This window comes from Corythoichthys intestinalis, chromosome 10, assembly GCF_030265065.1.
Source record: "Corythoichthys intestinalis isolate RoL2023-P3 chromosome 10, ASM3026506v1, whole genome shotgun sequence".
NCBI lineage: Eukaryota > Metazoa > Chordata > Actinopteri > Syngnathiformes > Syngnathidae > Corythoichthys > Corythoichthys intestinalis.
This window is the reverse complement of record NC_080404.1, coordinates 41,072,818-41,100,058: the sequence shown is the minus strand read 5'-3', so window position 1 is coordinate 41,100,058 and position 27,241 is coordinate 41,072,818. Positions and strand designations below refer to the sequence as shown.

General features: G+C 37.0%; 1 protein-coding gene across 2 annotated transcripts in view; it reads left to right on the top strand.

The window, feature by feature from the left end:
* The window catches only part of LOC130923198 (regulator of microtubule dynamics protein 2), a 37,428-nt gene extending 13,223 nt beyond the window's left edge, over positions 1-24,205 (top strand). For both annotated transcript variants that reach the window (XM_057848716.1, XM_057848717.1), the window contains exons 6-11: positions 11,956-12,031; positions 15,030-15,107; positions 15,991-16,089; positions 19,989-20,042; positions 20,151-20,231; positions 22,894-24,205. In XM_057848716.1, the coding sequence (XP_057704699.1) occupies positions 11,956-12,031; positions 15,030-15,107; positions 15,991-16,089; positions 19,989-20,042; positions 20,151-20,231; positions 22,894-22,974 (469 nt within the window). In that variant the 3' untranslated portion in view covers positions 22,975-24,205. The remainder of the gene's footprint in view (positions 1-11,955; positions 12,032-15,029; positions 15,108-15,990; positions 16,090-19,988; positions 20,043-20,150; positions 20,232-22,893) is intronic.
* The last annotated feature ends 3,036 nt before the right edge of the window (positions 24,206-27,241 follow it).

The window sequence follows — 27,241 nt, the reverse complement described above, 5'->3', positions numbered from 1 at the left end:
CTGTACACTTAGCATATACAGTATGTTTCCCACTGTTTAAATGGGCCTTGCACACATGTAGCAGGGTTTTCGTAAAACTGCACAACCTGTTCCTTCCAAGTTGGAGGCTATTTTTTTTTTTTTTTGTATAACTCCCTGCTTGCAAGTGACTTCTGTTCCTTTTTAAGTTGTGTGGCAGAATGTGTTTGATGGCATCAGAAATCCTATTGGTATTTGTACATGCCTCATTGATGCATTCGTCATCTAAACATGACTACTATCATACATGGAATCTATAGTTTTCTTAGAAGAGACCTGCTAACAGAGGGAAAGAGTTAATTTGTCAACTTCAGGAATCATCTATATGTAGGCCTAGGCGATATGACTAAAATTGTTATTACGATACAACTTTTCTTATCAGACGATCTCTCACGATAATTAGCACATCTTTTTTCTTTCAAATTTGAAGTCTGATTTTTGTCCCCGAGTGAAAGTTGACAAAACCAGATGCTGATTTAACCAATCTGTAACGTCAGAACAAAGATACATGGGTGACAAGCTACAACACAGCATTTCACAAATATGAGGAACATTGCTCAAAATGAAAGTGAACAAAATGCAGGATATTGCACATGAGGTAATCAAAATGCACAACATTGCACATAATCTGATTTAGGCATACATCAAAAAAAAAAAAAAAAAAAAAAAAAAGAGACCACCTAATGTTAATTTGCACTCAGGAACATGTTAAAGCCTGTAATGCATGAAGTCTTCAGGTTTCTGACAATGTCAACAAAGAAAACTCTCAGTTTCAAAATTACAAATAAACAAACAAGACAGCCATTGCTTTAAAGGTTAAAGGCCAGAAAAATAAGTCTGTCCACAGTATGAGGCTTTAACGCTGCTCTGTGACAGGTCATTATGTTCCTTCTATTGTATTCTTAATGAGAACACCTGTAATTACTTTATGCATTCGTTTTATTTTTCGCAAATTACTTTATGCATTCGTTTTATTTTTCGCATGCATGGCAACAACAACACAACTTGCCACATCCCAGCGTCTCCTGCCTCTCTCCTTCTCTTCCCTCTTACCTATACTATCCTCCATTTCCCTCTAGCGGTTGGGGGAAGAAATCCTCCTCTACCGACTACCCTCTCAGCGCTAGCTTTTACGTCGCATCAGCGCCTCCTGGTGTTTGGGTGGTATAATTACATGGGTGTAATTTAATTTAAATCGACTTTTATCGAATGTTTTTATTATTTATGTTGACAAAAATTATATGATGATAATTATCGTTATCGTTTTATGGCAAAGAGTTATCTATATGTGGCCACTGTGTTTACATTTGCTGAATTGTGCTGGGTTGTTGGGGCCAAGATTTGTTAAAAGGAGCATAAGAAACCTCGAAATCAGGGCTTCCCCATGATTTTTGGCCGGCAATTCAATGGTTCCACACTTACCACCTAGGGGTTGGCAAGTTGTTTAGTTTTGAAATGAAAAATGGTTGAAGTTTTTAAAAAAGTCTCAATTTTTGAAATCGAATGGGTTTCCATCATTCTGGGCACTTATTGTGGCAGGAATGAATTCCGGTAAATGAATTCCGGTAACCTAAGTAGCAGATATAGGGACACTGGAACGTTGGACACCCGAACATGTCAATTTTGCCTCGTTCCCAACAATTCGGGCCGCGTGGGTACGCTTCTGGTACACACCTGCCCCAACAGTAGAACCGTTGTTACCCGGGCATAAAGGGATGAATTCATTAATAGCGTCACATTTTGAAGGTGCCAATTTAACATAGCAGCATCCAACTTCCACTCCACTGTGCTGTGACATACTTCTCCATCTGCGCGTAGCGTGACCTTACCTTGACATACATTCAAAAACACTGCATTTGAAAATACGTAGTCCTATTAACAGTTTATCAATTGTTAATTTGTTGCTCTTTTTGGGGGCGCTCCGGTGTGAAAATTTCCATGGTGACTATCAATGACCCCAACAACAAATCTGGCATACAGTTTGGGAGCAATTGTAATATATCGGTTTTAGGATTTTGTCGATTTTCTGCAATATTGAAAGCTCTGCAACCTTGGAACTTCTGAGAAACACTATTGATGTCACTCTCTATGAGTGTGTCGAATAAGCATGTGCCAGTATGAGATTCTGACAGTATGATAACCTTAAGCAAAAATATCACGGTATCACGGTACTGCAATTACAGCTCTAAAATGTGTTACTTTGAGAAAGAAAAAAACTTTTTCCATTGAATAGTATTCATATTTTTCAAAACATATTAGCAAATTGGAACATAAGTGTAATGTTGAGTTAAAATAAATTTAAAAAATAACAAGAAAATGCTGAAATATTCTAAATAAAATTAAAATAAATGCAGTCCTTTACGTGAGCCTAAACCCACAGCCACAGCTCAACATTATTACCATCAGAACAAAAATAATTGAATTATTTTCCATAAAAAGCATGTATGTATGTATGTAAGTACTATGCATGTATGACTCGTATCATGTTTACATTATACACACACTCTTTCTCAACACAGACAGTTGCCAGAGAGAAAAACACATGTTTTACCACCGCTAGACATACTAAAGACGATGAAGTTAACTCTCGTAGCAACAACCGGTTGCTCAGTATCAGTGAGTCATGCGTTTTTGGTACATAAAAAAAATAGTTCATACCTTAGGGACGGTATGACGGAAAATTTTTGCGGTTTTCAAACCTTGACGTTTTCATACCACGGTATACCTTGAAACCGGTAATCGGCACATGTATAGTGTCAAATTCGGTTAAAATCAGACCATTCCTTCTGCAGCCTTATTTAAAAAAAAAAAATTCGATACTTATTGGGGGTACGTCGATACAAAACCTGCCTAAGAACACTTGGAGACACTTAGGCTACGTTCATACTGCAGGTCTTAATGCACACATCTGATTTTTTTCGTGTTTTTCCCACTCGAGTGAGACATTAACTTGACGGTTTGAATGGGACAATTTGCACATAAGTGGACCATTTCAAATCCAATCTGGGTCACTTTCATATGTGGTTTAAATCCGATTTTGGCCACATTTTTTCCAGAATGTCACGGAGGTCTGAACTGTCAAGTCACCCAAATCAGAATTCATGCAGCAATTACGTCAGCAAAGAGCGAGCGCAGCAGGCAGGAAGGCAGCAATAGCTGTGCATTAGCAGTAGCACCATCGCGCCTAACTTGGACTCGGCTTCTATGCAGGAGGCAAGCTTGACCACAGTCTTAAAAAAAATTAAATGTAGTAAAGGATAAGCCTAATTATGCTCGGTTTTCTCTATGTGCGTCAAACAAGCAATATTAGCTGGCATTCCCAATCAAAATAGCTATGCAAAATACACATAAAACTTACTCAGACTTTGGTCAAACTCTATTCAAACATTTCGTTTAGCTCAACAAATACACTGGATGGCAATATTTAGTCACAATATACAAACTATCCATGTTCCTGATTGGTATGGAGGTGGATTCGTCAAAAAACAAGTTGCTTCAATTACATAAAAAGTTGCTTCAATCAAAATATATATTTTCAATCGAAGAAAAAGTTACTTCAATCAAAAAAAAATGTGTTTGAATGCAAAAATAAATTTGAAACTCAAAAAAATGTATTCGAAAACTATTTTTCTTAGAATTTTTTTTTTTTTTTTTTTAAGTCAAGTTTTTTTTTTTTTTTTAATTTTGATTGAAACAACTTTTTTGATTGAGGTAATGTTATTTTGCTTTAGGACCGCATTTTGGCTAGGACATTTGTGTCTTTATTATTCAATCGAAAAATAAGTTGCTTCAAACAAAAAAATATATTATTTTAAAAGAAAATCACTTCAATCAAAAATTTTAAAAAATTTAGTCGTAGAAAAAAAGGTTTGAATGTGAAAAAATATTTGAGACTCAGAAATTTGCATTTGAACACTTCATTTTTCATTGAAACTGTTCTTTTTGATTGAAGCAATCCTTTTTGATTTTGAGCCATATTATTTTTTTGAATTTGAATTTATTGTCATTGTCATTATCATCATCATCATCAACATTAAAATCAATGTCACAAGAAAGGAGAGAGAAAAAAGAAAGAAGGAAATCATCGCGTATGTTTGTTTATATATAGCGTATTATGGGTAGGACATTTGTGTCTAAATCATTCAATCCCAATAAAAGTTGCTTCAATCAAAAAACTTTTTAATCATAATAAGAAATAATTTGCAAAAATATATATTTTTTGAAAATGTATTTTTTTTATTTGAAACATATACAGTGGGGAGAACAAGTATTTGATACACTGCCAATGGATTTTTCCATTGGCAGTGTATCAAATACCTGTTCTCCCCACTGTATGTTTTTTATTGAAGTGTCACTTTTTTTGAAAAGCAAAAAGTTTTAAAGTCTTTTTTTTTTTTTTTTAAAGTGGAAAAAGTTTTGAACGCACTTTTTTTTTTTTTTGAAGTGGAAAAAGTTTTGAAGGCACTTTTTTTCGACTGAATCATTTTGACACAAAGATTCAACTTCAACGCTACTTCCGACTTGCTTGAGTGGCAGGTGACTACGCCAATGGCATAAAAGTATGAAGTAAGAATAATGGCCACCAGGGCTCCATTCAGCCATCGGACTATGCTCGAGTCCAAGCCGAAAATAGGGCACCAGTAGGGGGGGTGTCATCGGCATCTCACCAGAGTGCCTGCAATGGTACGGTAGACACAAATCTACCGCCATAATTGGTATCTAGTTTTATTGAGAGCATATTATTTTAGTCCTTCTATGAATGCATTGCTTTGTGGTGGAGAACAAACTGGCTCTGCTCTAGTCATTAATGTTTGTTAGGTAATAATTACCATTAGGTTACTCATGTGCTACAACACTTAAGAAATATAACAAAGTGTTTGTTTAGTTAATTAAAAGAAACAGCTTTTCTAAACTTTCGTTCTTAATCCTTCATCCACTTATCGAATTTCAAAGATCCTTAAACCGAGCAAAAAACACCATCTAAGATCAGTGGTTACAAAGTCCATTGTAAAACAGAGAGGCATGGACTGGGAACAGTACCAGGCAGTGTCACAAGGAAGTTTATGTCTCAGGTAACTGTTTACAAAGCACAGCTTGTCACCGGTTTTTCTACGTGTCATCTACCTGTCACAAGTTGATGTTTAGGAGAGAGAGTCTTAGTTTTGCCACTTAAACTGCTGAAGAGCATTGTTTTCACTGTAGAATGGAGGGATTTTGAAACTTTTTTTTAAATAATATAAAATATGATTCTTAAATTTTGACTGGACCTGCTGATATGATTGGGGTGGGTCCATCGTAGTGCTAATCTTAGAAAAACAACACACCACCTGACCCACATAAGATGCCTTATTCAACCCTTACTTCCTTCATAATCTTAATGGTAGATTATAAGCAAGTCTTCTTGACGTGGATGCTTTCCAATAGTTTACTTTCAAGCGTCATTCAGTAATTCCATTTGGGTTTTGGTCAAACCAGTTGTACACAACAGTTTTGTGTGTCCAATTATTGTCTGTGATCTATAAATATCTGCAGCTCAATTGTTCTCAAAGCAATAACTCATTCACTCAAATGTCTTACTGCGCACAACACCATTTTATGCGGGGCCCATTGTTTGACTTGAATCCAAACTGAATTTTCTACATATTGATACATCAAGATGCACCTCATGATTCCAACACATCAATTCAAAAGGATATTCTTTATCATACTGTGTACATGATGGCCACGTAATACCTTCGGTATTGTACCTATTTTGAAATGAATAACCTTAACATGTTAAAAAAAGATAAATTGGCACGTTAAACCTTTTCTCGCATCATTAAGTGGGAAAAACATGTAGCATCCTTTCTTGGAAGACCGTCAATAGCTAGCTGGGCTTCAACAGCCATTGTATTACAGAAACACAATTGAGTCCAGATCAGTGGTTAGTAATTTATACATTATGTTTAAACAAAAAAAAATTTCAACCAGTTATTGTAGCACATGTTGAGTTCACACTGGTCTGACAGCTGGGCAGTGCATTGACACTCTTATACGAGCTTTAAATGTTCTCACCATGCATATTCATAACATGAATCCCTGCCTTTGGGGCCCTCAGTGGTGGTACAAAGGCTTGTGGATTAGTAGGGAAGCCAGTGGCCAGTCAGAGGAAGGAACTGGGAGGGTGTCTTTGACCTCTGCAAATTTTTATTTACAGCATGTGCCTCTGTTGCCTCACTTTTTTCACCACAGCAGGATTGGGCTAAGCATGCAATTGACTTGGCAACAACGTTTGTTGTTTTACACGAGACGCGAGACGCATAGTCTTGCATGGGTTTTCTCTAAATTTTCTCAGTTCCCCCTCTTGTTTCGGTACGTTTTAATTTTATTACCGTATTGGCCCGAATATAAGACGCCAGACGGTGTTTTTTGCATTGAAATAATAGGGGGTCGTCTTCTATTCGCGGTCTAGACATTATACCCATTCACGACGCTAGATGGCACTAGATATCATTGAAGCGATGTTCTGTCATGACAGATCTCAGCTACTTTCTCCATTCGCTACGCTAAATGGCGCCAGATATCATTGAAGCGATGTTCTGTCAGGACAGATCTCAGCTACTCTCAAGTTTAACCAGTTTGCATTATTTTATTGCAATGTTTTTCCTTATTCAGATTTGTTTCAAGACTACAGTTACAGTTAGACTTCACTTTGATGGTTAATGCAGTTATTGCAATTTTGTTGTTTTATCACAATTTCAAAAACCAGAAGCCATTTACGAATGTGATCGCACTTGAGTTTACATTTTTAAAAGTTCAGATATTAACATTTGAATGAGGCAAAATAACATGCTTTTTCTCTCAAATATATTGTTATAATCATTTGTTTCGGATGTACTGTAATTATTTTCTGTATAAACATTTATTTGGTGTTCAAAAAGTCTTTTTTTCAAACTTAAGTCTTGAAAAAGAGGTGGTCGTCTTATACTGAGGGCCGTCTTATATTCGGGCCAATACGGTACATATTCAGAAAAAATACTTTTTTACTACTTACTAGAGATAGACCGATTATCTGCCGGGCCGATTATTGGCGCCAATATGTGGAAATATTGCGTATACGTGTATCGGCTTTTTTTTTTTTTTTTTTTTTTTTTAATCCGACCGTCCGATTATGAAAAAATCAATTTCAAACTGGGTTATTTCGGCTCATATGCAGCCGTGCCTCTCTCTCTTGCCTGCTGTCTTCTGCACTAGTATTTACCGCGTCCTCTGATTGGTTAAATTGTATTGGTAAATGGAGCTACACTTGTATTGCGCCTTTCCACCTTTTTAAGGCCCTCAATGCGCTTCACACTATATCCTCATCTTCCTCCTGGTGACGCAGCACCAGGAGCAACGTTGGGTTTAGTATCTTGCTCAAGGATCCTTAGACGAGGTCATCAGGGCTTTCTTTTCTGTGGAAAAAAATTCAGGAGTTATTTATTTAACCGTTTATTCAACTTGATGTGTTTGTCTTGGGATGTTTCGGAGTCTAGAAAATTCGGGCACTTCTGGAGCTATTGTTTTCTATTTGTGTGATTCAATAACATGCTTTAGGCATTTCAATGAAGTTCAGTATTTGCATTGTTCAAATTTTTAACGCCAATTTTTACACTTTTACTGCAACTGAATATCGGCTCCAAGAATCTGTTATCGGCCCAGCTAACAACTAATTATCGGTATTGCTCCTGAAAAACCCATATCGGTCGATCTCTAATACTTACTATGTTTAGCCTGACACCACTGCTTCTTCACTAAGCATTTCCTCATACATAAAACTAATGATACGAAAAGGCTTTACTTTCAAAAACTCTAAACAAATTGATCCAGAAACACTGTGCATTGTTGTCACTGCTAGGCCAGTAAACTAAAAAAGGCACTGTGTTCAACATACGTGATAATTATGAGACTAAGTATCAATAATTAATTTTGGTGGAGCTCACTAATTATCCATTTTATAAACCAGACATTCAGAGTGCAATTAGAATGGGAACAGTAACATGATAAACAGTCATGTGAACCACTACACTGCCAACACACTGGATGATATTTATCATTCAGATATAATAGAACCTTACATGCTCTTTGATGCACTAATGGGCTCTTTGCACGAAAACATCTGCGCTGTCCATAACCAGTTTTTTTTTTTTTTCTGGTTTGAAAAATAAGGCATTTTTGTTGTGTTGTTTTTAGCAGCCCTTCTAATTTTCGTCTTCGTATTTTGGATAATAATACAGTGGTACCTCTACATACGATCACTTCGACACACGATCTTTTCGACATCCGACGTAAAATTTGAGCCGCCATTTGTTTCTACATCCGACGAGTTGCTCGAAATACGACGACATGACAGCACTGCAAACGAACGCACGGTGGATTTTCTTGTGTGAGAAATCAACACAGTTTTCAAAAAAAAGTTGATACAGTTGGAGAAACAAGGAAAAAAGTGATGCTTACCTTTGAAATGAAGATGCAAGTTATAGAAAAATATGAGCTTGGTGTGCGCGTCCCTGAACTGGCTCAACAATACAGCTCCATGGTCCTCTTCCGACCACCGTTCGCCACTATTTATAAGTTAAGGTGACAATTATTATTGTGGTAACATTGCCAAGGAAATCGCCAGCTTCGTCACGTTTTTATCATTTATTTAAGAACTTATCCAACACAAAACGCCCATTGTCTTAAGCAGTTGACTGCTCTCAAGAAAACGAAAGTATTATCTCTACCGCACCGACCTATCTCACCGTGACGTCAGCTTCGCGGTGCGTTCAGGGACAGTAAAAAGTGTCCGCCATATTAGAATCCAATTCGTTACATTATTTACAGGAATAATTATTAATTATTCTTCTTATTATTATATTATTCTGACTTATTTATTTATAACTTATTTGTTTTTCTATGTTTAATTGCCATTTGTAACAGTGCCAGCAGTATTTATTAAGAATTTAGTGTATGTTTTTAGGCTTTGGAACGAATTAATGGAATTATAATGTATTCCTATGGGAAAATCCTGCTCGACATACGACCATTTCGACTTACAAACAAGGTCCTGGAACGAATTAAATTCGTATGTAGAGGTACCACTGTACTTAGTAGTCTTAGTCATATTTTAGTCCTCTTAAAATGTGTTTGTGTTCGTCCATTTTTGTTGACGAAAACTCAGACTAATCTTGTCTAGTTTTAGTCAATGTTTACTAAAAATGTTTTCATCTGTAAAAAAAAATCTACTAAAAAAAACAAAAAAACAAACAAAAACTATTTTGAATGAACTAAAACAAAACAAAAAAAAGTACATTATTTTTAGGGCTGTCAAAATTATCGCGTTAACGGGCGGTAATTAATTTCTTAATTAATCACGTTAAAATATTTGACGGAATTAACGCACAAATGCCCCACTCAAACAGATTAAAATGACAGCACAGTGAAATGTGTACTTGTGTTTTTCGGAGTTTTGGTGCCCTCTGCTGGCGCTTGGGTGCGACTGATTTTATAAGATTCAGCACCCATGAGCATTGTGTAATTCTTGACATCAACAATGGCGGGCTACTAGTATATTTTTTGATTGAAAATTTTACAAATTTTATTAAAACGAAAACATGAAGAGGGGTTTTAATATAAAATTTCTATAACTTGTACTAACATTTATCTTTTAAGAACTACAAGTCTTTCTATCCATGGATCGCTTTAACAGAATGTTAATAATGGTAATGCCATCTTGTTGATTTATTGTTATAATAAAGAAATACAGTACTTATGTACCATATGTTGAATGTTTATGTCCGTCTTGTGTCTTATCTTTCCATTCCAACAATAATTTACAGAAAAATATGGCATATTTTATAGATGGTTTGAATTGCGATTAATTGCGATTAATTACGATTAATTAATTTTTAAGCTGTAATTAACTCGATTAAAAATTTTAATCGTTTGACACCCCTAATTATTTTACATTCTTTTCAATTAATTATAGACACCTGGATGCCACATACTGTATATAAAAGTAAGTTGTCCGAGAGTTTAAAGGGACGCTCGCAGTTAGCAGTAGCCTAATGCGAACGTGAATGTTATGCTAACGCTACGAGTTACATTTAGTGTGTGATGATCACTCAGCAAAGACTTTTAAAGGCTAAAGCAACATTGCGTATTATTCTATCTGGCCAAGAAAACAAATCTTACAGTGTGTGCAAGCCTGCATGGAGACTGGTGATGACACACTGGTGAGTCGGGGGGGGCAGCACGTAACGAGTGACACAACCAGACACTGCTACATGCAGGCTAACTACACATAAATGTCACACATTGTGACCATGTGATGGATCCTATTGCGCATTTTCGTTTCGTTCTTGTCTCGTCAGACGAAAACTGGGATTCGTCATGTTATGTTTTAGTCTCCCAAAACACGTTTTTAGCTTGTTATCGTCTCATCATCGTCATGAAAAAAGTGTTCGTTGACGAAATATTTTCGTTATCGACATATTTGACAAAAACAACACTGTTCCTAACACTGATTTTAGAGGACTTGCCTATCTATCTATCTACCTATCTAGAAGGTATCTATGTTTGTTTAGTGTGTATTAGAATATGTGTTTGCCATTCATGTCAAAATAGATGAGCTTAACCCTGTTTAAAATCATGTTGAAATGGTTCAATAGTGTGCAGACTGGAACACATCAGTAGTCATGCTTTTGTTTCTGTTCTTTTGGAACAAAAGAAATATCTGTCTTCATGAAGGCTCAAACTGTTCGATGCTTAAGAAAATGAATGGAAGTGGTAGGAGTAAATTGAAACTGGGAAAAGTGGACATGAGAGTGAGCTTATTTCAGTTGAGAGGGACCTAGTGATTACTTCAAACAGTAGCCCATTGCCAAAACATGCTCGGTTAAATAAATCCCCTGTCCCAATCCAGTACAAAGTCACAGAGAAGTGCAGTGGCGGATTCCACCTACCATCAGCACCCCCATGGTACATAAAAGGTGTTTATATGGCTCTGCCAGTACCAGCAGGATTAAAGCAGCCTTCCAGTGAATAGGCCTTGATAAACCCCCTCCCACCTTTTTCCAAACCCTACATTAATTCTGAAATACACATTACAAAACTCAAAAGTTGGTAATTCCACACTTCTATCAGTGGCAACATCATTAAGACTTAAGACCAAAAAAGTATCTTATGGCAAATAGTGCATGAATAATTACCTATATATATTCATTTAGGCGTTATGCTAAATTATACAAATCATAAATAAAAAAAAATAAATAAATAAAATAAATAAATAAAAAACAAATTTACAAGGCATGGCGGCTTTTATTTTGTTGTGGGGGTGCGCCACAATGTTATAATGTAGGGGAAACCCTGCACGTTTTTTCCATCTTTGCACAAGCTCTTGTATTCCCTCAGCGTAAAAATCTTTGGACTGATATCTCAGCCAGTCGCTCACAACACTTCACTTCGTCACTTTCAAACTTCGTGCCATTTTTTTGACTGAAACATGTTACACCTTACACAGTTGACATTCTCCTATGAATTTCAACTGGTTTGCACCCTTCGGCAACCAAAAACTTGGTAACTGACCAATGTTTTTTAAATCTGCAAAAGAAATTAAATCCCTGTGAAAAAGAAGTAACAGAGAAAAAAGTAAGCTTCTATCTGTAGTCGAAGTCCTTATACCAAAAATCCCCTTATTTATTGAATGACCCTCATATTAATGTAATTTCAGTAAAATATTTTTCACATTAAAAAATATCGTTCCGTGTATCGAATCGTGGGTCAACAATCGTGATACAAATCGTATCGTTAATTTTTGTATTGTTAAAGCCCTAGACTCATTGTGTTAATTAGCGAAGATAATACTGAAAGGCCTTTTAGCCAAAATAATCGGTGTTTAAAAAATATAAGTAGTAACTGTCAAAATGCTCCTCATAGGTATGCCATCATGTGTGGAATTATGGCTGAATATGATACAGTGCAGAACAAGATCAAGAATGGCTACATATTTAAGGTAAGATAAACGATTTTCCTTACAAAAGCTTACATTGGAAAAAATTGAAGTGTTTATATTAAGCATGCAATTCCCTCCATAATGATTCACAGCAATGGTATTTAAGATATTTAGCTTTGAATAAATTTAATAGGAAAAAGAAGAAAGTACTCCTTATGTTAATACTTATATTCTCTTACAATGTTCCACAAAATCACAGACTAAAGAAATTAAAGAAGACGCCATCTACAATTTGGTTTGTCGTTGTGTGTGTTTAGCTATGTATGATATTAAATTTGGTTTCAGTGGAATAGTATAAATTTAGTACTAGTAACGGTACCGATACGGCACACACAAAAAATGACGTCATCGGTATCGGTGTGTACTCAGAAAAGACATGCGGGTGTTGTGCAATAACTACTTTTTGAGATCTAGTTTCCAACTGTTGATCGCCCTAAACAAAATGGCAGCCAGCTACGCACACTGCCGTAAAAAGAGGAGCACTTGTTGCCTATCCCAAAATGTTGATAGACGTCCAATCAAAATTATAATTTTATCACTAGTAGACGTCCAATCCATTTAAAGTGGGAGGGTGGGTTCAGCCATCCCGCTTCAAATGGATTGGACGTCTAGCGCCGTCAATGGCAGACAATGAATTCAGCAGTGTCTGACCAAGCCAGAGATAGAGATTACTTTACATTTAAGTGAGTATGCAGTAATCTAGTATTAAAAGATTTGAAACATGCGGCATTAGCCAATACCACATCGCTGGTTGTCTGAATTTGTTTTGGGAGCCAAATAAATGTATCGGTGCAACACTAGTAAAAATGGCTACCCACTTGTCTTCTTTCCCACAGGGATGTCCTGATGCGGAATTTTGACTTCCGATCCGATTTTTTTTTCATAAAAAGTTTTGCGGATACAGATCTGATGCCGATTCGATACCTATATCTTTTTAGACTGGTCAAAAAAAAAAAAAATCACATTTTTAAATAAATTGAGCTTTGCTACCATTAATTTCCAAAGAGCAATAGTCTCATTCAGCGAACATATTTGCCTAGTGCAGGGGTCGGCAACCCAAAATGTTGAAAGAGCCGTATTGGACTAAAATAACAAAAAACAAATATGTCTGGAGCTGCAAAAAATTAAAAGCCTTATATAAACCTTATAATGAAGGCAACACTTGTTGTATGTATCTATATTAGCTATATTAACCTATTATCAAAATCACTAAGTTGGCTACAAATACATAATGAGCCTTCATGATTAAAATTTTATTTTCCCTGCAGTGTATTCTATACATAATGATGCACCACGTGACTACTCCGTTGTACAATGCCACCTCAAGTTTGACGTCATTGCAACGTTAATGAATTACCAGTATGTTTAACTTCTTTGATGAAATTAAAGCAATGGAATAAAGAAATCTGAATTTTGATGTAATTTTTAGTTTGAAGATTCGAAAAACAACAACAAATAGAATGTGCATAACGTGCAACAAAACGCAGCCTGCATTTATTAAACAAAAAAAAAAAAAAATGAAACGGCAACTTTTTGAAAAGGTAAAGTATATAATCGGAGTTCACGTACCTGCAGAAAAGCGCAGTGTGTTCAGTATCGATCACATACCAGGACTCATCACAGGCAATTTAGTATGCTGGCGCCAAATTAATGTCCTCGATTTGCCGATCGGTGATGTTACCTGCCATTTTTATGGCTCTTTCCTTCACTGTCTTAGCAGAGAGAGGCATGTCTTTGAATTTCTGTATTATCTCGGTTTTGTTTTTGAAGTCTGCAAATAGGTGTCCTGATATATTGATGAATGACTCTCATTTACTAGTCACCATCTTTGAACGGTTTTCCAATCTTATTATCTCCCGGGTTGCAACAAGACTTGCAGCAGTAATGGAGTTTGGAGATGCAGTCCACTTCTTAGAGCTATATTTTACACTCCTTTAATTTCTCCACAAGTAATGCAATCACACTTAGTTGGTACTCAGCTTTAAGAGTAGTATGCCTTCCCTGAAAATGTCTTTCCACATTACTCTTTTATGTGATCTGACAACATCTCGCTACAGAGCAAACATTCAGACAATCCTTTCGCATTGGCAATGAATGCAATGAATGCAGCCCAAAAACGTTGAATCCTCTGTTCTCCTCAGTTATTTTTCTCTTTTTCCCTTTGGGATCCATGGCCCATCACACAGCCGCCGGTTTGTTTACAACAGCCGCCCTGCCGATAGAAACGTGTATCGCAGACTATGACGTAAATCTTCGTTGACAGAAATGTTAAAATGTAATTTTTATTCTATACATGTTTACAGCATTGGAAAACGTTAAGAATGTTTGTGTCGTCTCTGTCCTCCTACAGAAACCATATTAAAGCAAAAAATATATTTCCCTCCCACATCTTTTTCCATTTTCAAACATTTTTGAAAGTGCTCCAGGTAGCCATAAGAGAGGCCTGTTGCCAACCCCCGGCCTAGTTGTTTGATTTACAGCAACCAAAAAACACAATGGTACTAAAAACACGCGACTATTTGATCGGATCCGATCTTGCCAACAAATGCGAAACTGTCCAATACTCCAAAAATAGCCGTATCAGGTGCCAATACCGATACTAAGTATCGAATCAGGACTTTCCTACCTCCACATCCTTTGCTGTCCCGCCCTGTAAGCATGTTTCTCTGTGTAATTAAGCTTTACCTCATTTTATTTTTCTGAAATCAGCCTCACCAGAACATGGTTTACATAAAAAGGTGAGCAAAAGAAGGGAAATGTTTTTTTTTTAGTTTTTTTTTATGGCAAAGAGGGCGAATGGAAAAGCTGTAGGGCGGGTGCGTGAGAGGATGAAGTGTACTGCTGCTTGTCACGATCGCGTGTGTGAGAGATGTTTGTGAAATAGTTGTGGGTTGGTGAAGCAGGACAGATCAGGTCAGAACAGAAAGCAGTGGAAATAGCAGCCATGAATCAACAGTAAAAATGTTCACCCTGCCTCTCTGCTTTCCTTCTGCCCCAGGATCATCTGGATAAAGCCATCGAGCTGAAGCCTCAAGACCCCCTGTCCTACTACCTGCTAGGCCGCTGGTGCTACGCTGTGCGTGACTCTCATCATCTCTGATCACTTCCCACATATTTGTGCTGAAGGCTGACGCAACCGCTCCTCTCCCCTCGCTAACACACCCACTGTTTGCCCTCAATCAAAACCAATGTTTGGGTTTCCTCGAAGTTTGTATCCCGCGTGAGGATGTTCAAGAGACGGTTGCTGTACGCTGGCCATTGTTAGCCTTAAATCAGATTGTAAACAAGAGCGTATTTTAGGGCAGCCTCTTTTGAAGATTGTGTCCACATTTATGTTGATGCAGCTCCCAATTATTTTCAGTGTCTGGTCAGACAGTTATTCAGCCACAGGCGCTTAATTTAGAGCATTGGCTGACTCATTTATTCTTTTTCTAAAGTTGCCGAAAGTCTACCGAATGGTAGACTAGCTATATTGAAGAAAATAAGGTAATAGGGAGATCACTGTCATTTAAGTCAACAACACTCACATTTATTAATCATGCATCAGGAGGGTTGCACTAACACCTGATGTTTTCAGTCTTAGTTTTATAGACTGTTGTTTGCATGTCTCACAATAATCCACTGTTGGCACTCAGCTAGCGCCTCTGTTTTAAAAGCTTCCGCAATGACGCCATGGCAATACTGCACCTATAATTAGACGGTGCGGGGATGAATGGTGTGAAGCAAACTTATGGCTATTATCATAGTCTGACCCCAAAAAAAAAAAAAATGCTTACAAAGACAAACATGCTGCTGGGAAACTACTAGTGTGCACATCATTGGCTTTTTTTAATGCTCTGATTTTACCTACAGTTGTTTGGTGAATTTAGCTCCAAAACAAGTTATCCAGCATCGAGCCTCATATGATTTTGTTAAGACATAAAATGAATTTTTACTCTATTCTGGTGTCCGGTTTGCAGGTAGCCCAGTTGTCTTGGCTTGAGAGAAAAGTTGCAGCTACATTATTTGGAGAACCACCCAGCGCCACAGTTGAAGACGCACTAAAGAATTTTTTAAAGGTTCTGCTTTCTTTATTCATTTCATACCAATCAATACTTCATCAGTTTAGTTAATGTACAGTGAAGGAAGAAATGTTCAGACGCCCTTGTACATCTACGTAACTTCTCTCACACTTAATCCAGGCTCAACACCCACCTGTTCGAAATAACATATCCAGCATGACCTCTGTTCTATTCCGTGTTACGTATTCTTAATTTTCTGTTACTTGATTTTGCTTTTGATCTCTGCGGTGGCTTTTACTTGTACAGCGACCTTGAGAGTTGTGAAAGGCGCTTTGAAATAAAATATCATTGTTATTAGGGATGTCCCTGATCTGCTCACGTGAACGGAAATGGGGCCGATTGGGCCATTTTTCAGATAATTGGAATTGGGTGAAATGATCTGTTTTTTAACTAAAAACATTATATACATAGCGGAAAACACTCAGGTGACTTGACGTTCCGCTCTGAGACCCCCAATTTGGCAAAATTTCAAAACTGTCCTACATGCATGTGTGATACATCATTAGAAAGCCTAAAATCTTAATTTTCTGGAGGAAGAAGTTGTTTTGACAGGAGGGCATTTAAAAAAAAATTAAACCCTAACTCGAAGTGAGAGCATGAGAGAGCATAATTAAAGACACCATGATTTTGACGAGATATTATCGCGTACTACCTTGTTTCGATCCAAAAACTAGTGTCAAGACACAGGTGTGAATGACCACAGTCTGACTTTTTGGGGGATTTTATGAGTCAAACACGGTGATGTAGCAAGGGTCGCAATGCAGAAATTGGAGACATCAAGGAGTGGTCGAGATTTTCTTTTTCAAATATTTACCCTTGTGAACTTTTTTTTTTTTTTTTTTTAAGTTTTTGTGAGTTTGGATCGATTATTTATCATCTAAAATATCGGGGAAAATGTGACAGTTACAAAAAAAATGCAGTCAAGCGACAGTTATGACGTAGATATCCGTGACATTTTTACAGACACTACTTTTGTCATTGTGACGTAATTTGTTTGAAAGTGTAGAATATGCGAGTAATTTTTTTTAAGTCTTTATTTTTCTTACCTAAATACTACACATCAAATAATGAGTTTAAGCTAAAAATGATAGACATTTCGAAAAAAAAAAAAAAAAAAATTACTTACCTTCTTTTTATGGCAGGGTTGAAACAAAAAGCGGTTGCACGGTGTCTGTAAACGGGGTCTACACGGTAAAATGGACAAATTAAAAATAGTTGGGGGTTTAATGCGCCATGAAACTGCTATGGCACCATATAGACATATTGTTCTATCAAACACAACGGTTCTTTTGGCTTAAGATACAGCAGTTTGTTTTAAAGAGGGGTGTAAGAGCAGAAACTGGTTTTTCAGCCTTGTCTGTGTTTTCAGCCATTTAAATAACAACAAAATATTCTCGAAATAAAATGGCATTGCCAAAAGAAACAAAAATATACAGTGGTACCGCTACTAACAAAATTAATTGGTTCTGGGAGTAGTTTCTTAACTTGAAAATTCTGTAAATAGAGACGCCTTTTCCATGTAAATGCCCTAATCCATTCCAAGCCCCCCGCAATTCAAACATATATCTTTTATAATGCATAAAATGCATCAAAACATGTAACAAATATATGTTGCAATTAGATTATTCCGCCGTAAACAAAGCCAAGTGTTGTGCATAATGTAATAAAAACAAGAATAAAGAATTAAAGTTAATACACTCAGTTAGACCCCCCTTCCGCTTTTAATGTTTAGTTCAAGAATTGTTCAAAAATACTCTCAAGCTTAACCAAACTATTTCAATAGCAAGTTAACAGTTCAAAACAGTAAATAAAATACTCAAGTCCCCATTCTGGATCAGCAGCTTTAAACGACATTCAATTAATTTAATGCTGTGCATCAACCGTTAAAGTTGTTGAAATTGCTCCCGTTATTCCATAATTTCCCTTCTGTCTAGTTTCGACATGTGAAAGTTTTTAAAACTCTTTTGTCGTTTAAAGATAGATTCAAGTCAAGATTTTGCCGATTTGGGAGTATTTTAGATAAAAAGTTAATTGGTTCGCTACAACAGATTTTTCCAGAGAAGTCTACTGCTTTAAGATGGCAGCTGTTTACCAACGCCGACAAGTCTGTCATTTTGCATCTAGTTCTTTATACATGTTCTAACGCCGCCATCGTCCGTCATTTCACATCTAGTTCTGTATATATGATATCTACGATAGCATTATGTGGCCGTATGTTTGTAGCAACTAGCAAATGGGTATTGTTTGTAGCAACTGTTAGCAGCAGTGAGGTATTATTTTTTTTATGTAGCGGCATGAGTTGAACATGATATTTGTTAGGGTTGCAGATAACAGATATTTACTCTCGGTCCGTTCCTCATTGCGTCCCGAAGACCGCGCTGACTGTGTTTTAGTTCCGATTTACCTGGTTGTTGGATCTAAAACACCTTCTTCAATTTAGCTGTTGACCCAGAGCGAAGTGACAAAGGCAGGACACAAGGAGGCAGGAGACAGAGAGTAGACTTTTACCAAACTGCAGTTTTGGGGAGAGTCGGAGAGCGCAACGTGCCAAATCGGAATCTCACCGAGGTCTCTCTCCGGACTCCCCGCGCTGCTGACTTTTATTGAGGGCTTGTTGCTAGGCGGAATATAGTTACAACACTGTTGTCCAACGTGGAAGTTTCGATCGGGCAAGTTCCTTATTCTAGTCATTGATTTAACAGTCACACTCTTGATTGAATTAACAGTCTCACTCTTGAGCGGGCAAGATAACTTTGTTTTGAACACACATTTGCACTCGAAGTATTGTAGCTTGGTGGAAAAGTACTGAGACGTTGTGTGATGAGTCAACATATGTGTGTGTATCTATTTATCAGCAGAATGTGAGCAATTGCCGGTAATAAAAATGTAAGCACATGATTATAGGCTAAAACTGTTTTCTTAGAGCAACCTTGTATAACCCCCAGAGTATAAGGGTCATACAATCAAGCATATCTTACATTTGGGATAATTAAATAATCGGTATTTGGATGTTTGGAATCAATTTATAATCGAATCGGAGCCTCTGAATCATAATCGAATCGTTAGGTGACCAAAGATTCCCATATCTAATATTCTCCCAAGAACTCAAATATGATACAATATGGGGACATTTATTCATTTAAAATTTAAAGGGAAACATACTCCAAAGGTCAAACAAGGACCCCTAACGAAAACATTGAAAATGTTACAGAACTTTTTGGAAAACAGACAATTGTTTAGAACAAACAACTGGGTCTCAAATCCCTCCCTTCCAGAGGGCCTCTCTCCAGACTTGCAGCTTACTTTCTTAGACCTAATTTTAACATCCTCGACACGTGGAAAGCCTGTTGGGCTGATACTATCCCACGCACTTAATTCACATTTCGTCACATGATGGTGCCACGGGTCACCCTGAAATAATTGTGTGTCGCCCGGTTTAGTTACAACATGCACAACAACATCGCACAAAGAACATCTGGCTTCTTGGCTCCGACAAAAAGAAAATAATCGACTTTAACTGATTAAGCGAAGACATGTTCTTGTGTCCCATTTGACAAACGCTCAGTTTCAAGTTCCTCCCAAATCTCTCTCGTGCCAAGTTCTGAGAGGCCAAACCCTCGGTGTTTAGAAAGGTGTAATGTGTGTTCTCACATTTTGATTGTTTATATAGTAGAGACATGAATTTTGCTTCTGGCTAGTACTGTACGTGCCTCTTCCTCGCGTCTTGTGTATCCTTACCCATCAATTTGATCATCCTTGTTATAACATGTTGCCCATGACATGAAAGCCAAAAATGCATTTGTGCTGTTGATTGAAGTTCATTCTGCAAAAGCAAAGACACATGACACCTTGTACATATTTCTGCATTAACGCTAACCTTAAAAATTCTGTTCTAGGTTGAAGAAATCCATCCAGGATATTCCAAACTCAACTATGTATTTCTTGCTAAGGTCTGTTACCCTATTAAATCCTTTAGTTTGACTGTTTGAAACTGAGGTCTGGCTGAACATCAATATTTGTGCAGGATTAATGTCTCAACTTTTCTTTCTTTGTGACAGTGTTACAGAGACATCGGGTACAGGAAGAAGGCAAGGGAGATGTGTGAAGTTGCTAACTCAATACAGTCTGTTTCCAAAGAGGTAGCGGAAACGTCCCAGTTAAAAACAATGTGCTTGTTTTTTTTTTTTGTGTGTGTGCTTTCCAATCATGTCCCGCGTCACATTGTCACTCTCAAGACTACAGTGAATTTGAGTTGTTGGGAGTGAAATCCACTACACTCACTCACACAGCTCTCGATCGACTCCCCTTGTTATATTCTAAGAAGTGGGAGAGATTGTGATAACATTGTAAAGAGCTTTATTAGTTTCGGCAAGAACCTAATAGTTTTTTGTTGTTGTAAATTATAGTTACACAGGGACGTACATCGAGATAACATCTAACTTAGCAGTTAAAGGTGTGAGAGCTGTTTCTCGAATGTTCCAAACCTCAAGAAAGCACATTTATCAAGGTGTCCTTGGCCGTGACATGTGTGTCTCCATCCACCGAATAGCATAGCATGCTATCACTACTCCAGCACCTCTGCTATTGTGACACGCTCAGAGTTTGGCACAAAATGCTCAATGGCACTGGGAACGCACCCTTCCAGAGGGGTTCAGAATCTGCACCTTTAAAACTAAATTTCTCGAGCTTCTGGGGTCGTAGAACATTTTGGAAGACGTTTGGTTACTTGTGAGAAGGCACCGTATTTTATTTCTGACTCATCGTAAAAAAAACAAAAAACAAAAATATATTGGGATAGCTTTTAAAAGGTGCTAGAATAACTAGAAAACTGGTTTTGAAAGTAAGGCTGCAGTTATTGATTATTTTAGTAGTTGATTAATCAATGACGTACTTAGGTTGAATAATGGAGTAATTGGATAAGGAACATAAAAAATTAAAAATACCTGAGCTAAGCCTCAAACGGAATAAAAAAAATATAAATGAGGATCTAAGTACAGCAAAAGAACAATAGCGTACCGCACGTAACACGTTCCCTTTGGTCATTAAGGTTCATGACATTAGTTACTGTTGCTAGGGGGGGTCAAATTCGCGTTTATCCCTCATGCCAGATGCATTTAAATAGTGTACAAACGAGATGTTTACTGAGCTAAACCCACTAATTCTGTCCGAAAATGATGTCCCCTGTGCCAAATTCACAGGTAAAAATGTGGAAGAACATACAAAAGTTTTAGTTAAAGAGATGGCTTGAGTGTGAGGGCTGAAAAAGACAGGGAAAAAGTGCCAACCTGATCCAGAGGTAGCTTTTTTATCAATATCTTTTTCTTGTGTGCATTGCCTTACGTCACTGACCATTTACTTTCTCCTGTTTCAACAAGCTATCCTTATATTATCCTTATATTTTCTGTCCTCTGGTTGTCTTACGTCTCTACGACCGTTCTTAGGGGTAATTTATACTACTATTTTTGTGTGGCGATCGCAAATGCTACTCGGTGACAGCCAACAAAACACTTTTAATTTTTTAATCAATAACAAATATTAATTCTATTAATGTATTTATACTTCCCCCTTACTAGGGTTGTTTCTTTACAACAGAAAAGGTTGTTACATCTATAGCCTACCTGTAGGCACGGTCAGGCTTACTACAAAAACACCAAGGCCCAACATGGCTAATTGATTTAAATATCCTTATTTTAGAAAAATAGGCTTACATGACTGTTGTGATATATAAAATTAAAAAAAAAAAAAAAATTCAGGTCATTCATTGTCAGACAGATGCAGCACGGCAAAACGCGACGCTAAAAAATAAGTAAAAATATCAAAATGGCTTACGTCTCTCGGGGCAGGCTGGTCGATCTGTAGGACCATGGCCCCGAACAAAATGTTTACTGCATATTAAGGTGAATGGCTTCAACTAGGTGGTGTTAAACTGGTCTTTTGTACGTCCGCACAAGTTGATCCATTGTTCACGTTTTTTCTTTCATGGGTTTTTGGCTTTGGGAAACGTATGAAGAAAACATCCTTCATATGTGGACGTTCGTAATGTCTAGAGTCGTTTGTACAAGTTCCATAGCAGCAATGTTTACTCGGCATGTTCTTTTTTGAAAGATTACCGGCAGAAAACAAGCAGTACTTGCATGGATTGTATGAAAGTGTGCTTCTTTATTGACCCCCTTCCAGTTTACGATGGGGACATCGCGCAGCCTTGCGGTCTAAAAATAGCATTCGTGCGGTACACTATTGGCTAACTTGCATAACAAAAGTCCGCATGCTTAAATGCTATAAAATGCTAACTTTTTATTTTTTTTTTAACAATGCTGTTAACAAATGGTGCACTCACATATTCCAACAAAAAACGGCTAAATATGCCAATAAATTAAATTATGAATCAATTAAAAAAAACTTGAGGTCAAACAAAAACTTATGTAAAAGCTTATGCTCAAGCTTATGTTGGTCTTACCAGGGAGCAGCTGGATTCAGCGGTGTGAAATGAGTTATGTCATATTCACTGTCGCCCCTAGAGGGTAGTGTATCCCCCAGATCAATACAACTAAATACAAACACTTTCAAAACAAACCATTACAACCCCGTTTTAATTCAACGATTACTCGAAGCAGCAAATTTAATTAAATCTTTTTTCTCATCGAATTACTGAAGTTAAGTGATTAATCGTTGCAGCGCTACTTGAAAGTCCTTTAAAAGTGCTTGAATTTCTCCATGAAAAAAATGTACGAACCCTGTGTATGAATAAATAATAAAGCTAATATTTTACTGCAGTGCACTAACAATAATCTCTTTTAATAGGATGAAGAAGCACAGAAGGAGTTGGACCTTCTCTTGCCAGATCTTGGAGTGTTCAACTCTAAAGGTGATTTAGACATTTAGCTAAGGGTGTGTCACTCTGTCAATAATACTAAGTTTCAATGGGAATATGAGCCTTGTTATTGTAGTTGTTGCTACTAGCTGTTCCGTCCTTTGTCAACAACAAAAGCAGCCTAGACAATAACATGCCCAACACTGAATTACAATTTATTGTCCTGATCTTGCTGATAAATGACTCTATTTTCCTGTGCCTTGCGCTTTTTTTCATACGCAGTTGTGACATGGTTGACTCTGGCGTCTGTTCAGTGAAATAGAAAACATTTATCATTGGCTTTCTTGCTACTGACACACCTACTGTTAAAATTTTACTCTTCCACTGCCAGCGACAGCGGTAGACGTCCAATTCCGTGGCTCTTTCTTCTGCTGTGAATTTAAGAGAGTTTAATCACTAGTAGACGTCCAAATCCATTCGAAGTAGGAGGGTGGCGAATGTTCATTCGCTGCCAACCCTCCCACTTCAAATGAATTGGACGTCTTTGATTGTCAGTGGTAGTCGGTGAGTTAAAGGCTTATTCTGCACATTGCCACAAACGCAGGTGTGTATACTTGCGCAAGCACAATATCTGTTGTTTATGGTTTTTTTGTCCCAATAATGGTAAGGAGTTTTAAATAATTTATCTTGTTTGCGTTTATTGGACCACACAAAAATGGCATTTGAACATTGTATGGTTTTAAATGTAAATGTTAATTTAAGTGTAAATTTATTTCATCTGGGTGTATGTAATAATTTACAAAGTGGCGATGATGTCTTTTTGTGACTTGCACAGGTTATATAGAGCCATTTAGTAGCACGTTTTGTAATATTTTATCTCTGAAGCTGGCAAAAAATATTTAATGTAGTTTCTGGTAATTGTTATGACAGTTGGGCGTCAAATGTATCCATTCCTAATTGCTTTAGCTACTTTACTCTAAATTTACATCCGATGCAGATCAGTTATATTTATTTCATTGTTCATGCTTGTTTTATGTATTTTTAAATCATTTTTAATTGATTTTATAAAGAAAAAAAGATTGTCACTTTACACATGGATGCTGAAGTGGCTTGTGTGGGATTTTATTTATTGAACACCAAAGAAAATCTAATAATTAAAGGTATAAATTATGAAGATAACTTTTACAGGAAAGCTAAACTGTACCCCCCCACCCCCTCCTCATTGACTTGGTTGTACTAAATGATTGATGGGACTGGAATCATTCATTAAATTTATAAATCAGATGATGGTCTGGTAGTCCTTGTTTACGTTTATTTGACTTTGTTGATATATGTCATTATTTGAAATACAGTGACTGGCGCTACTTCTCGCTTCAAACTTCGCGCCCTCAGTCCATTGCAGATTTATTTATTTATTTTTTAAAATAAATAAATAAATACGGATGAGCCGATCACATAGTCTCACTCTCCCTCCTGTTGCTCTTTGTTGGTCAGGCAGTGCATTGGAATTACTTATTTAGTTAACGATGATTGACAGACATTAAGGTTTGATGTTGCCACAGATGCTTGGAAGCCGAAGCTTAAAAGTGCTACGTGCGTCAATCATCGTTTAACTTGTTAAGTGAGCAGCTTGAGCCGATTTGAGTGCACTCACTTAATGAAGCATTACTAAAGACAAGCATTTTTCTACTTTATCCTTGTTTAAAGATAATTAGGTTGGACAGTAACATCTTAAAAACTTATCATAATTATTACATTTGAAGTGCTTAAAAACCAAGTATTCATATACACAGTATATATATGTACACTATCAGTGGTTCTTAACTGGGGTTCAATCGAACCCCAGGGGTTCGGTGACTAAGCCTCAGGAGTTCGGTGAAGGTTAAGAAACGCAGAGCCCTCTTTTGTACGCTGACTAAATCTGGCAAAGTGTTGTTTTAGACAAGATTTTGTACTGGTTTGCTCTCAATTTACAGGCTTTATTCCATTTCTTTTTAATGCTAGCCCTCAATCTAATTTTTTTATTTTTTTAAATTGGGTCATTTTACGCCATGAAAATAGTATGTGATGCAAAATTGTGACAATAAAATGAGTATGTAGACATGAAAACCAACAAAAAAAAAGAACAGTGTGAAATGAGATTCATTTAATTTACCAACGTGGAAGTCAACAGCAAAAGGCAAAATTATTTGTAGTAAATTTGAAATCAAACAAATTTGAACTGGAATTCACTTAGACGTTAGCTTACGAGGTTTTGAATTCGTAAAAAAAAAAAATATATATATATATATATATATATATATATATATTTTATATATTGTTATATATAACACTGCTTAATTTCTCCCAGAAAATGATTGCCATTAAAAATGCTAAAAAAGCCAGGCTGGATTTTGCCAAAACTTACCTGGGAAAGCCAAAAACGTTTTGGGAGAATGTTCTCTGGTCAGATGAGACAAAAGTAGAGCGTTTCGGGAAAAGGCATCAACAGAGTTTAAAGGGAAAAAAACGAGGCCTCCACAGAGAAAAGAACACGGCCCGCAGAGTCAAACATTGCGGAGGTTCCCTGATGTTTTGGGATTGCTTTGCTGCCTCTGGCACTGGACTGCTTGACCGTGTGCGTGGCATTCTGAAGTCTGAAGACTACCAACAAATTATGCAGCATAATGTAGGGCCCAGTGTGAGAAAGCTGGGTCTCCCTCAGAGGTAATGGGTCTTTCAGCAGGACAATGACCCAAACACACTTCAAAAATCACTAGAAAATGGTTTGAGAGAAAGCACTGAAGACTTCTAAAGCGGCCAGCAATGAGTCCAGACCTGAATCCCATAGAACACCTGTGGAGAGATCGAAAAATGGCAGTTTGGAGAAGGCACCCTTCAAATCTCAGAGACTTGGAGCCGTTGGCCAAAGAAGAATGGTCTAAAATTCCAGCAGAGCATTGTAAGAAACTCACTGATGGATACCGGAAGCGGTTGTTCGCAGTGATTTTGTCTAAAGGTTGTGCTACCAAGTGTTAGGCTGAGGGTGCCAATACTTTTGCCTGGCCCATTTTTGGAGTTTTGTGTCAAATGATAATGATTTAATTTATTTTTCCATTCTCTTTTGTGTTTTTCATTGCAAGCAAAATAAACGAAAATATTACTACCAAACCATTTGTAATTGCAATATTTTCTGGAAGAAATTGAGCATTATCTTACAGAATTGCAGGGGTGCCAATACTTTTGGCTAGCAGTGTGCATAAGTTTTTTTTTCAATTATACTTTTGGGAAAAAAAGATTAAAAAAAAAAAAACATGTCTTATATGTATCTCTTTCCAATGGTAAATCTGAATAAATACATTGAACACACAAATTTCTTTTTTTGGGGGGTGGGGGCAGGGGGCTACTTCGCAGTTTTTCAGTTATCGCGGTCGCCATTAACCGCGAAAAACGAGGGATCACTGTCTATATTTTAAGGCGTACACTTTTTTTTCCTAGAAAATGTTGACATATTTCCCAAATCAGATTATATAAAATAGCCCGAAGGTGTAGTTGTTTCAGCATATTTGTTCATGCTTGAACTACATTTACCACCCAAATGAATTCAAATGACATGAAGGAAACTGTTACAAGAATCTTTTTCCTGCGCACGTCCCAAAACAGGGCTGCAGAATTCATAGAAATGTGTTATCGGGCAGCTTTCGTGTGCAGTCCGTGTGCGTGCATGTGGTTGCTTCTAATCTTGATTTTGGTGCAAAGACTTATTTACGGAATAAACACTTGGTTGCATGGGAGCACGTCACATTTTAACCAGTGTTCTGTCTCCTCAAGCTCAAATTCCTGAGGAAGGATGAATTGATTCTTTTAATTATTTGAAATCACCTCTACTTTCATGTGCGCTTTCTGTTTAGAGTACCTTCTCACGCGACATAATTGCGCTGTAGTTCTTCTCCACCCTTCTAAACATTTGTGGAATTTAATGTTTGTTTTCCTTTTTATTTGCAGTTGATTCGCTGGCACAGTTTCACCAATGACAGGTTGTTTAATGACAACTTTGGAAATGTAAACATTCTTAAAGTGAAGACAGAAAATATTAAAACGACCATAAAATCTGATGCTTAATTTACACGGAATGAAGGAATAAGATTACCATGAGCGATTAGGTTCTTCCTTATCTTTTAACATTTTAACACACTGTGAAGACTGCATCTTTACAGTACAAAGTTGTATGGACTTATTACATATTTTTGTGCAATATTTAATCTTTTCTCAGCAGGTTTATGCACATCAGGTTTATGCACATCTGACAGTTATATAAAGAAGATATAGCATTTGCATATTCATGTGGAGTTCTACAAC